The sequence below is a fragment of the Meleagris gallopavo genome, chromosome 10 (genome assembly GCF_905368555.1).
Source record: "Meleagris gallopavo chromosome 10, MGAL_WU_HG_1.1, whole genome shotgun sequence".
In the NCBI taxonomy this organism is placed as follows: domain Eukaryota; kingdom Metazoa; phylum Chordata; class Aves; order Galliformes; family Phasianidae; genus Meleagris; species Meleagris gallopavo.
The window spans coordinates 27,918,572-27,931,901 of record NC_139413.1 but is presented as its reverse complement, the minus strand read 5'-3'; the positions used below and the strand labels follow the sequence as shown (position 1 = coordinate 27,931,901).

General features: G+C 47.7%; 1 protein-coding gene across 8 annotated transcripts in view; it reads right to left on the bottom strand.

The window, feature by feature from the left end:
• Window positions 1-13,330, bottom strand: part of LEPR (leptin receptor) — a 45,470-nt gene that overhangs the window by 6,519 nt on the left and 25,621 nt on the right. For 5 of the 8 annotated variants that reach the window (XM_085231037.1, XM_085231040.1, XM_085231043.1 and 2 more), the window contains 4 exons: window positions 13,017-13,112; window positions 12,395-12,497; window positions 11,665-11,740; window positions 5,456-8,496 (listed from right to left, as the gene is read on the bottom strand). In XM_085231037.1, coding sequence (XP_085087163.1) covers window positions 7,696-8,496; window positions 11,665-11,740; window positions 12,395-12,497; window positions 13,017-13,112 — 1,076 coding nt within the window. In that variant the 3' untranslated portion in view covers window positions 5,456-7,695. 8 annotated transcript variants of the gene reach the window in all.

The window sequence follows — 13,330 nt, the reverse complement described above, 5'->3', positions numbered from 1 at the left end:
TTTATCAGACCTGAGCTACAGATGGCTTCAAATTGCAAATTAAGGGCTACGATTCCATTTGTACATTGCTGCGTTTTTCTCAAGACAAACCGAGCAGCAGAGTGCACGTGGTCCTTTCTGCTGCCTATCCGTGCTCCTGTCTTCTTGTGCCTTCCTCCAGGCGTTCACCTTGACTGATGGCATTTGGTTCTCCAAAGGGATCGCGGCCTTACAGGAGTGGAACCTTCTGCTTTTCCCCTTCTGGCTCACACCACAGCACCAGTAGGGCACAAACCAGCAGCAGCTGTCTGTACCCTCTGCCTTGCTTGCTGCAGTCAGAACAGAGCAGCCTTTGCCACCATTCAGTGTTCATTAAGGTGTTTCTCTTTGCTCCTTACCTGCAGCTCATCCCCAGCTTGTTCTCCATGAGGCGTTCCTGCCTTTGCCTGCCTGCACAAGGAGCCATGAGTCTGAGTGCAGCCCCAGCGAGCTCATCTCATGCACAGACACCTGAAGCCCTCAGTGCTGCTTCACCTTCACCTTGGCACAGTGGCCCGGTGAGCAAACACAAGCACACACAGTGGGGCCGTCTGTAATCGTGTGGCTACAGAGGACAGCCACACGAGCTGCGGGTTTAATCTGATAGAGGCACGAGGAGGTGATTTTCCTGCACATAAGAGCCTTACAAAGATAAGGTCTTATCTTCCTCTCTTGTTTGCATCCAGATTTTTCACTGGCGAGATTTAGAAAATCACTTCCAAACTATGTGCCTAATTCAGTCAAGATACCACGCACTGCATTTTACCTACAAAACCCAGATCCAATTAAAAGAAAACAAAACCTTCTGTGTTTTAGCCTGGCAGTAGCTGATACAACAAAAACAAGGTAGATGGAAACATGATCAAATAAACAGCAGCTGCTTAGAGCAGTGAATGCAAACTGTCTGTGCCACGCTGACAGCAGGCAGGACAAGAGGGAGGCTGTGAGCTGGGTGCTGCATTTAAACCCAGTTCTAGTGGTTTGTTTTGTTCACACACGTGACAGCCGAGGAAGCCCTCGCTCCCTGCAGCCCCCTGTGATTTCTGTGCATTCAGCAGCCGCAGAGGAGTGCGAAATCCAGAGCTGCTGGATGATGGCTGGCGGTGATGGCAGGAGGGAGGGCTTCAGCATTGGGTGCTACAGGTGCGTTGGGGCAAACCTGTTCTTCCCCATGCTGTCTACAGCATCAAAGCAGAATTTCTCCTTCCTTTGCTCATTACAGCTGAGTAAGCTGAGAGCTCATTTTTCCCCTGCACCACGTCCTTCCCGTTTGCCTCAGACATCGCCAATAGTCCGCCTCGTGTTTCTGGCCACCGTCACCCCTCAATGGCCCTTTGAGAGTGTCACAAAGCGGCAGTCGCTTTGAAATATATCTCCAGATACGGTGAATGTAGATCTCTGCAAATGCTCATGCAGTTCTAACCTCACTAACGCACCAACGCAGGAGCGGCTGCCGCAGCTCGATAGCTCCACGTGGCTCACAGAGCAATCTATTGAGAGCCCTGACAGGAAATTGGATGTTAGTCAGCGCACAGCGATAAGGACAGGGCTCCTAATTCAGCATCGCTTTTCATATCTAACTCGTCAGAGAAGGAGCAGAAGGGACCCACATTTATAAGACAAAATGCAAACAAAATGTGGCATATATCCTCAGAGCGCATTTCGAAATCCTGTGGGTTGAACACAAACTCAGCAGGCATCCCTCAGGTACCGCTGTAGGAAGTAATCTCTCTGCAGCCATAAAAGTCTACATGGGATGCTTTGCTTTAGAAGAGAGTTGTTATTTCCTTAGGAGTGCTGGTGATGTGTCCCCGCTCAGCTCTGGACAAGCGCTGTTTCTCAGCCGCTGTTTTCATGGCCACGCGGCTGGAAGCAGAGCGATGGCAAGCAGTGGCAAGCTGTTCTACCAAAACAGCATCAGCACTCTGCAGCTTGCTCCTCACATTAGGCAGCCAGAAGACTAAATGATTATTTCACTGCCAGCTTCTTCTAGCCCAGATTTTTAATCATCATTTCAAGCTTGAAGGAGTCTCTGAGTGCTTCCTTCCAGCAGCAGCTCCAGCCTCTGCTGTGCCTCCTGCCCACCTATGGATACGTCTCCCAGCACTGCCTTGCCAGCTCTGATTTGGGAAGAACAAGTCTGTTCCTTGGCTTCCCCATCCCATTCCTTCTCCTTCACAAAGTGACACAGCTGACAGCCACTCGTTTCAATATTGAAATGAGTTTCTCTGCTGAGAAGCAGCTTTGTAAAAGTAACACCAGAAAGTTTTTGTGTTTGTTAACTGGCATGAAGTCATAGAATCATAGAACCGCTCAGGTTGGAGAAGCCCTCTCAGCTTCCCCAGCCCACCCCCATGCCCACTGCCCACATCCCCACAGCTCAGGAACACCCCCAGGGATGGTGATCCCCCACCCCCTGGGCAGATGCGCAGTGCTGACCACCGTCCTTATGCTCAGACTTAAATAGATAAATGGTTTTAAAAACGGCTTTCAGGGATAGGAATTGAGCCTAGTTTGCACTCAGTGACCTGCCTGTGACTGTGCATTGCTGCTGGCGACAACTTCACAACCAGGCGTGCACTGCTCCACCCTCAGCTCCTGCCCAACGCTTCCCAGCAGCACTGGAGCCCCCAGCAGCCCCTCCCTCCACCTCCCTTCAGCACTGGCTTTCCCACCCCCTCCCCAGCAGCAGGGCACTGCAGTATTTCATGAGCCATTGAGACTGATTTGCAGATTTCCTAGTGAGAGTTTCTCAGTGCCTTTCCCCTCTTTGCCAATGACAGCTCTTGCAGAAGCTCCTGATGGGTACTAATTAATTAGAGTCTCACACAGACAATTCCCTTTTTTTTTTTTTTTTTAATGACGCCTGCCAAAACCAAGCAGGAGCGGGGCTAGGTGGGCCCAAAGGTCCCCTCCAACACAAAGCGTTCCGTGGTTCTGCGGGAGCAGGGGGTGCGAGGTCAGGCACAGGGAACTGGGGCTCTGCCAGCACACAGCGGAGAGATCTCTGCACATCGGGCCCTGTGATTGCACTGCAGATGGACAAAATTAACTCCTGTTGCTGGGAGAGCAACAGGATGGAGGATGGAGTAGAAACCTGCATTTTGATGAGGTCTTCTGCAACAGGGAATGCAGGAAGTGGAATATCCACAGCAGAAGCACACCCTGGGTAACGGTTGGAAGCACACACTGTTCCATTTTGTATTTTTAAATCTAACAGGTTTCTCGAGCTGAGGGCAACCCACCTGCATCCCACCTGCACCCCTCCTGCACCCACCTGCATCCCACCTGCACCCCTCGTGCACCCTGCCACCACGGTGCCGCACTTTGGAGCTGCTCCATGCGCCCAGCCCTGGGCCCTGGCTCTCTTTTGCTCAGCGAACGCTCATAAAGAAAAAGCTCAACAGTCATAAAGAAGCAGCTTTTATAATCAGCAGGTGTGATTCACCACCAGATAGTTGTCAAGTTGCTCTGGGGCAGGGGTGTTTTGTTCACTCTCTTCACCCTCATCCTGTATAGGGCAGGAGTTCCTGATACTACAGGGCTCCTTCCTCTGTCCCAAACCATCCTCAGCTGTGACACGAAGTCACATCCCGCACTGCAGCTCTGCCCTCCCCGGGTCCCATCCCAGTGAGCTGCAAGGCGCTGCTCCTCGCAGTTTCCCAGTGTGAGTAACAGCTTGGGGCCAATGCTACCCCCAGGGAGCTGCGGGCAGGGGCAGGATGGGCTGGCACCCTGTGTGCAGTCAGCCAGACCCCCATTCAATGCTGGCACCAACAATGAACATCTGACACTGGTAGAAGGCTGTGTTTCGGTTTCAGCTGGAAACTATCGCTGTAAATTATCACAGATCACAGAATGATTGATGTTCCAGAAGCGAAAGCTGCATTCAGAAATTAGTTTGCAGTTTATGCAAGCGGAAAAGAAAAACACAGGGCCTGTTTTACACAAACTGGGAGAACTGAGGCTGGTGAGACGGAGCGTGACTCAACGACAGACAACAAACTACAGCTGTACAAAATGGGAAACAATTCCTCGCTGCTTCACACATCAATCGCACTAAAAAAGGGTGTTTAATTATGGCTGCAAATGACCTGTAAAAGGAATGGCAACACGCTCCATTCATTTTCTTAGATAAATGAGCTATACTCCTGAATGCTCTTCAAAATTAATTTGCAAGAGGTGAATGTTAGACTTAATATGTACTCCTGAAGCTGCACGTGGCTCCTCCTAATTGCTTTTCCTGCTTAAACTGAAAAGGCCTTTCGTGCCATGAAGCCATGGCAAAAAAGCGTAGAGGAAAAAGCTGCACAGTGACCCATTTACTGGCAGTGGTACACAAGAGGAACTGACACAGAATTCTTTGCAGCGAACACAGAGGTGGATCGGGAGGAGCCCAGCTGCCCCAGCAGCGCTTCCACAGCCATCTCACACGTGCCTGAGCCCAGACAGCTGCTGCTGTCACAACCTGCAACGGGCAAATGGGATTCTGCTCCTGCATAAAGTGAGTGTGTTGACTGCCCTGCGAAAACAGGAGGCTGCTGCACACAGAATAAAATCCCTGCAATCTGATGTGGCACAGGAGGCACCTGGCTCTGCTAAACAAAAGCTGACCTGAAGCTGAGAGAGAGTAATGGTGAGAAAAAGCTGCCCCAGCTCTGCCCAGCTTCCCAAACGCCCTCTGCCTGAGGCTCCCCAGGCAGCACAGAGGCAGCAGATGAGGGGTGCAGACGTGTGGCTTCAGGCTGGACGCAGATGGGAAGGAAGGCTGAGAGCAGCAGCAAAGGCCCCTTTGGTGGAGGAGAAATGCCAGAGGCAGCTTTACAAACAGACACACACTGCTGTGCTCAGGGCCCAGGCTCACCTGCACCATGGGAGCATAGGGACTGGAGGCATAGCCTGAGACTACCTTAGGAAAGGCACCTGGGGTTAAATTGCTTGCTCATACACTAATTATACATCACGTGTTTTCTTTTGCTGACATACCATAACACTCTGGCTTTTTATGGAGCACACTTGCTCTGGCCATCAGGAAATAAAGTGACAGGGATGGCAGTGAGGCATCCAGGACAGGCTAGGCTCCCAGAGATAGAAATCATTGGGCAGCTCCTACTGCTATCCCCTCACCTTTGTACAGAGAGCACCTTCTGCCTCAAGCTCTGAGCCATACCAGCGTTGCACGGAGGAGACAGGATCTTCTGCCCTCCCCTGTGCCCATCCCAGGAAAGCCATCACATCCCTGCAGCCCAGGAAAGCCCCCAGGGCTCACCCCGTGGACTACTACCTTGCTTAGCACTGTTCCTGTCACTGCTTAGTGGATGAGCACATGCTCGGTGGTCAGTGATAAAATCAATGTATATTTCTATTTTTCAAGAAAGAAGATGTTCAAACACAACCAGAAAACTGTGCAGGAAGTGGAATTAAAGGGACTCAAAGCTCACGATGAACCATGCCTTTATTATTCTGGTCTACAGAGAGCTGCACTGCACTGCTCACTTCCCAGCTGAGAGATCTGCAGCAGGCCGGGAAGTGTTCCTCCAGGCAGAGGGGGCACGGCTGCACTGCAGCAGCAGTGACAAAACAGTAGCTCAAGCAATCCCAGTGCCTTCCCATCCCAGGTAGAGCAGAGCAGATGGCTGAAGCACAAAAATCTGGGTCGTCTACCCAAAATTCAGCTGCAGCACAAAGAATCCCTGCAGCGTCACTGGGGAAGGAGGCGGGCAGCAGAGCTCTGTCCATCTCATGGCCTCGCCAGGTGCCAAATCTACAGGACAGAGCACAGAGCAGAGCCCACACCCAGGGCAGTGCACAGCTCGCTCCCAGCACATTGAAGCTGTGCCACATCAGGTTCACCAGCATTTCTTTCTTCAGGTGGATTCTAAGTTTAGCATTCTCCTGGCTGCTAACTGCAGCTTTGTGTCACTCTTGCTGCCACCTTCCAAAGCGCAGCTCGTTCCAGCTGAGCAGCCACAAGTCAGCCTTTGTGGCATCTGCTGCACCCTACAGCCTCCTTTTCAAGACTTGAGGCTTTTCCTTCAGTCCTGCTTCCAAGCAATAAGCAGCTCTGGTCAGCTGCCTCCTACGCAGTGTGTTTTTTGCACCAGTGCGTTTGTGTCACATTCAGCACTCGAGATGGAGGCACCCAGCAAGAGCCAGGCGAGCAGCTTGTTTGAGAAGGAGCAGCATGGGCTTTCTGCAAAGCTTTTCTTCAAGTGCAAATATGTACCTGCTTTGGTCCCTTTTGCTCCACAGGATTTCCTGTTACTAATACACGTTCACACTTCTACTATTCATTGTTGTTGATGAATTTGCCCTTTTGTTTTTCATTGCCTAAGTAAGTTTCACATAAATTTAGCTTTGGAATACGCAATATTTTCATCTGTCACAGCTTTCCAAAATAGTTCTTTGAAAAAGTATGTATACAAAAATATTTCCCAACTATAAAGTAGAAAAAATATATTTGGCTTGCAAAACTGTGGGTTTGTTTACCTGCGTATCCCAGAAGGTTCCACTGGGATGCAGGACCTGATCCTCCTCACAGCTGAAGCCCTTTGGCTGAGCTCAGCAGGGCTCCTGGGGACAACCTGACTTCCTCACATCCACACAGACAGGCGAGCTCGATGCAGATAAAACACAGGATTTCTGGATCAAGTTACTGCCATTTCTGCTGTGGGTTCTTATGGAATAGGTTTGGAAGAAGTGTTAGCTCTGCTGAGATACCATTCGTACCAGAATCTTGTGTTCAACATCAATAATGTGGTTGTTTCACTTCCAAGCACTCCATTTTAGCCAGGTAACGCCCCACAATTATGGGGCCACAAGAATTTTAATTCCTCTCCTCTTCTTGCAGCCCTCAGCCACTGGAACAGCCACTTCTCCTTTATACACCAGTGGCTGTTCAGCACATGCCTCCAACCTCACAGCCCCTCTTACAGCTCTTTGATGCTTCTGCTTTAAAAGAGACTTGACTTCAAAAGAGACAACAGGAAAACAGCCACAAGTTTGCCTCCATTGGTCACATTCCAATAACTGAACTGCAGGACTCTGACTGCTCTTTCACTCGGGCCATCTGTATATCTGCAGGCTCCATTCACTGCAGACAGCAGCAAAGCCATCAGTGCATCAGGGGGGCCCACAACCGTATGCACTCTGTGCTTGGCACATTTGTTTCCTACCTGTGGTTCAGGTGCACATCAGTGGCTGCAGCACATCCAGATGGGCTCAGCCTGCTGCATTCACCCCCTAAACCATCCCCAGTGACACAGCATGCATGAGTTTCTCTCCCAGACAAAATCTGAGTACGTTCCACATCAACCTCCTCACTATGGATTAGGTCTCTGCCTCGGGCTCCCCACACAACACCTGGAACAAGAGCAAGCTCACTCAAAGTCTGCCAACATGCATGAAGAGATACTTTACTCCTGAATGGAGAGACACGTATACTTAGTCTGCATGGCCAATAGAAAACCTTTGAATATATTTATATATAAATTATATTTAAAAAGGCCCCACATTTGAAAATTAGGTCAAGAAGGGGAATTTCTTCCTACTAAAATCCTGTCACTCAAGCACAGGATCAGCTACCCAGCCTTCCTAAAAGAAGTGAAGAGAGGGAAAAACAGGGCACATACCTACACTTAGAAAGCCATAAAGAGCATCAAATTAAGGCGTGAGGGCTTAACAGCTGTTCTCTGTGGTCTCTTGCACCTTGGCAGCAGTCATCCGAAACTGGGGCACGTATGGCACAATGGCTTTAATGCTGCTCTGGAGAAATGCATTTAAATTAGGAGGTGTATTCTGAAGAAACCCCACACCTCTGAGTAGATCAGCTGTATGGAAATGGCACATCAGTCTGGAACTTTCTGTTAAAAAAATGGCATTTTCTCTTTTGTCCAATGACGTTATCCCTAGGTAACAGAGACCTCGCTCGGGACTACCTCCATCTGTGAAAGCATCATCCTGATCTGAAGGCTCTGAAAATCCCTCTGAAGAGATAAGGGAAAGGGTCTTGCAGGGCCGGCTGCCAGGCTGGTCAGGCAGCAGGAGGAACTCCTCACTTCCCAGCTCCCAGGAGCTACCTGAGCAAACACCTGCAGCCAAGGGGTCTTCAGCTAGAAAACACCTATCAAAACCACTTCTGGGATTCTTCTTCTGTTCGTAAAGCCCACCTGATCCGGAGTTACTGATAACAGTGGCGTATTTAACGTTGGACTGACTTGTTTCTGCAGGGATCGGGGCACTGGGGGAGCACTCCGAGAAGCTGCGACCACTGAAATGGCTGCTGGGACATGCAGAGTCGTGCTCAGAGTCTTCAGTTTTTGTGAACGTGGAATCAATTGCTGAGAAATCTTGTGTGTCGTCTTGTTTCAAAGCTTTAGTAACACTGATGTCTTCCAGCACTATTTCTGGTTCCAGAAGCAGAGGCTCAAATGACATTGCTTCAGGGTGCTTGACAAAAAGATGCTCAAAAGTTTCAGGCTAGAAGAAAAGATACAGCTTAATGCTCATCTGCTATTTAACAGCTCTATTTCAGCACAAAGCTACAGATTTACAGAATCACAGACAAAATCCCCATAGCTTTAGTAAGAGCATATCACTGACAATCTCCTAAAACACATCTCCTCCTTTATGCATGGCTGTTGGGGAAAGCTGGGGAAAGTCAAAGCATGGGATGCACGTGCTCAGAGCAGCCACTGAGGCTGAAACACAGCAGCAGAGTGGTCCTGTTTGCCTCAGGGTTAATAAATGTGCCCAAGTGCTTTGTAAGACAAAGGCCTTGTGCCTTTAGGTTTTCGTGACTTTTCATTTTGATTATTTAAACAGTCTGAGGTGACAGATATGCCAACTAAAATAACTTCTGCAGCTACAGCTGGATTATTTAGGGTCAAATTTGGGCTTTCTGTAATGTTCTGAGAGCATTCCCATCTGAGTGCCAGCTGTATGTCTGAACTGCACAAAGAGAAACATTTATTCTGGAGGAATGTACACTTCCCTACTACCCAATATACACGCATATAAAACATACAGCAGCACAAACTGAACAAAACAGGAACTTCCAGCTACGAAGGAGAATTCACTTGAGAAAAAAAATACATTTCCTAAGGAATTCAAGACAAAACAAACAGATAAAAACAGATTTTGCGTGTATTAACAAACCATATTTTACAGCAGGAAAGCTGCCAGCACAACTAGGAACGTGTCAAAATACTCAGAGTGCTCTGCAGTGATGGACCAGAGTGCAGCAATTCGTGTGGCTGGGGCTGCTGCCCCCCCATGGCACAGCCTGCCAGCAATGCCTGCCCACACTGCTGCCCTCCTGCTGCACCTGCCCTGCACACACACTTCATTTACTCAGCAAATAACGTGATTCTGCCCGATTTTGACATGTAGACTCAGCCTTGCAAGCCTTTACATTTGCCTATCTTAAAGTGTGATTTTAATCTCTTGCTACAATAAGTAATAAAATTCTGATAAAACAATACTCCACAAATGCAGTTCAGGAGCACCACGTAGCAGTGTCCAGTGTTGAATATCCAAAGTAATGGTCTGATGTTGACTGAAGGACTTAATATTGGTATGTGCCAAGACAAAAAAAGAGTTCTACATCAAATGCCTTCAGAGGGACACCAGAATTTTGCAGCAGTGGCATATGGGCTATTTATGTAGTCAGTGGTTATTGTAGCCAAGCAAGAATACCATCCTGCACTGTACATTGCTTTCTCTAGTGGAAATTGCACGCATACATCCAAGTGCAGAATTATGCCCTGACCAGACTGCTGCAAAGAATGTTTCAGCCTCAGATATCATGAAATGAGCAGGAGATGATCGTGCTCATCTGAGGACAGGCCATGTGCACTTAACTCTAAGCAGTATTTTCCAGTCAGACTGATACGTGGTGCGAAGGAGGGGTGCTTTCTACTGCAGAATGAGCTGTCAAAAATCATGTCAAACAGCAACTTCTTTCATACTTGTATGCATCATTTCCTTCCCGTTAATTATGGAGCAAGGGATATGAATATGGAGCAGGATCTGCAGGCATGACTTCACCCTCCTAGTTAAAACATCACCAGCTTCAATGTGCTCATTTCAGCTCCACCAGAAAAGTAAGGAGAACCATTTCCAGTGCCCCAAATCCAACACCCATCTGACATAGTGAGGATTGCCACAAGTTCCTCTTGTAATAAATGCAAAGATTAAACAGACAAAACGCAGGTGTGCTGCTGCAACTGATCCTCCTGGCACTTTGCTCTTGTTTTCTCATAGAGCTCAACCCTTCCCAGGGTGCAGCCGTGGAGGCAGACATGTCAGAACTGCTCTGGGACCTAACAGCCTGTGCAAGGAAAACACACTGAGCCCTGCAGAGCAAGGCAGAGGCACAGAGACTGCTGCTGGAGAAAACCCTCTGCGTCTTCCCCAGCAGAATGAACTCCAAAAGCTTCATTTAACACTCAATCATGCAGTATGGTGCATCAGAGAAGTATTTTAGCACATTAAAAAGCTACAAAAAATAATGTTAAAATCAAGATGCAAGGCTAAGCGCATGTTACGTCAGGCAGAAACTGCTCGAGCATCACCCAAAGCAGACCGTGCTCAGGGATTTCTGCTTGCTTGTTTCTAACGTTAGAGATGATTCAGACATCTGCACTGATACAGCTGCTTGTTTGGTAATGAATAAAGAAACCATATAAATAGCATGTACATTGGAACCTTCAGGGAAAAAAACAAGCAAGCAAGTGAGAAAAAAAACCAGCCAAGACACGACATGCATACAATATCTGCATTCTCTGAGTTGCTGCTGCACCAGGGGCACATCAAAACTTCAGAAGATCTTAACAGGAGAGCCTTGTACAAGTGACAAGCCATGTTCTGGTGTGGAACGTGGCACCTACTCCTAATTCTTGCATGGGTATTTCAGATTTTTGACAGAGCTACTGCTACGATTCATTATAATTAAGCAAACAAGCATCATTAGGTGTCTGTATTTCCTGTCTTCTGAATATAAATAGAAAAGCCTTCTAACCATAGGAAGCCTTGGAGATGGCCCAAAGGTTCAAGCAGGCAGTGACCATGATTAGGCTTGAAAGAATGTCCATCCTCTGTTGAAATGAAATGAGAAAGGAAACCTTCTCTGGGAATGCAACTAAAATACCCATTAGGCACACTTTCTTTTAGAAATAGCAGACCTCATTTCGATCCCTGTCTCAGTGACGACACGTTGCCAGCTCCCAGGACCATGAGAAGCTCCATTTCCTGGTGCAAACAGGCTGTGTCCACATAAAGGCTCCCACTGGTCACAGCTCATTGCATCACAGCTCTTGATTCACATGGTAAATGGAGAGGCAGTTTATTCCAGCAAAACATACAGCTACAAGCACTCATCAGTACAGGAGCATTGCACCGATGGGGCACGTTTGGATTCTACAACTGCTGTGTTACATTCAAGAGATGCTGGTCTCTGGTCCTGGCACATTTCAGGGTGCTGGCTTTCTACAGCTAAAAGAACAGCTGCACTGCCAACTTGAGAGGCTCCAGGTGCTTGGTTCAGAATTCAGGTGTGCCCTAGCCTAACCAACACACTGAGCTCAGTGCTGAGCTGCCAGCCCCTGACCTCAGCGTGGGGGGGAGCAGCACCAGGGAAACACATACCTGCTGAAAATCAACTCCTTGTGCCCATGAGCAATTCTTGGGGTTTGGAACATCTTCCCAGAGCAGTTTCTTCATTCTGAAAGATGAGGTAAATTCTGGAGTTAGTCCTGCACTCATATATTCTGTACTGCTGTTACTCGCCTTTGCAATGTCAGAAAAGGAATATGTGACATTTTATTTATCCGGAACACTATGACCATGAAACAATCATCTGGGATAGTCTAGAAGGTCAAAGTTAAATGGAAAAATTAAGAAGTGACACAGCAGCTGGAGTTTCATGAATTATGAAATGTACAGGCAGCCTTTGCTGAGCTGGGCCCCAGCCCACCCTCCATAAAACTCAAATGGACTTCTTTTGGAATTGGCTTTTCCTTCAGACTTTAGTTGGTAAGAAGAATTAAATCTGCAGCACAGAGTGCAATACAAATTCAAAGCACCTGGTACCCACCAGCTTGCCCACAAAATACTGCAGAAGATACAGGCCCACGTGGTATTTCCCACTGAGGAAGGACACCAGCTCTAACAGCCATTACTCTGAGCAGGTAACAAAGCAATTCCAATTCCTGGTGCAATTTTTAAGAGCCCACTGCCTCACACTGCATCTCAAAAATAAAAACGATGAAAGCAATCCCAGCTTTCCTCACACGGACACTGCCCACCAGCTGAGCAGACACAGCAAAGCTGCACTGCCTTCCAAAGGCCTTCTGGGATTTGATGAGGACAAATTTACCTTCGGTGGGAAACCAGCAGTGCTCCAAGCAACAGCATGGAGGTTGAAATAACTATTGGCAGAACCACGTGGAGGCTAGAACTGGTCTGACTGGCATATCCATCTGGAAGTAAGAGCAATGTAGGCAACACCACAGTGAAATTATTTGTCTGTGAACAAACAGTTTATAAAAGGCAAATAATGACAACTTACATAACCAGGAGAAGCAACAGCCTAAGCAAAAGAAACCTACATCTGATGTTTTATCACACATCAACCAATGTTTACCTTGAGAACAAACAGACAAAAAGGAGGGAATTATTCTAAATACTGAGGTGACTCCTCTGTGCCAGTGGGAATCTCTTGCTATTGGAAATTAGAGCATATAAGTAAGGGAACAGTCTGTAACTGGAAAATTAAGAACCTAGGACCTCTGCTACCCAGTTAGGTGTATGGAAATTCAGTTTCCTCACTCAATTCACTCTACAAACAGTTTCCACTTTAAAGAAACTGAAATCCAAAGCACTGTTTTTAGATGTATTAAAATCACTTCATTTTTTTTTTCTGGTAAGCCACAGACTTCCACTTTTTACTACCAAGCTCCTACTTCATGAACCACACAGGAGAGAGATGCTGCATTCACCTTTGGTGAACTGGTCCGTGGCTCTGGATTTGCCAACTCCTGCAGCAAAGACGGGGTACAGGCTGAACCGGTACTTCTCAATCAGAATGAAGTGATCTGGAAGGAAGAAGTCAGCCTTCTGAATGTAAGCTATCACCCTGCTATGAAACAAGGGCCTCCAGAGAGGTCGCACAGCAGAGCCAGGCCACAGACAGGAATGAGGAAAACTGCCTTTTATAGGTATGCACTTTAATATTAAGGTTATTAATACTTACTGCATAATCTAGCAGGTTTCTTTTCCATGGAACTAACACTTTTATACAACTACTGTAAAC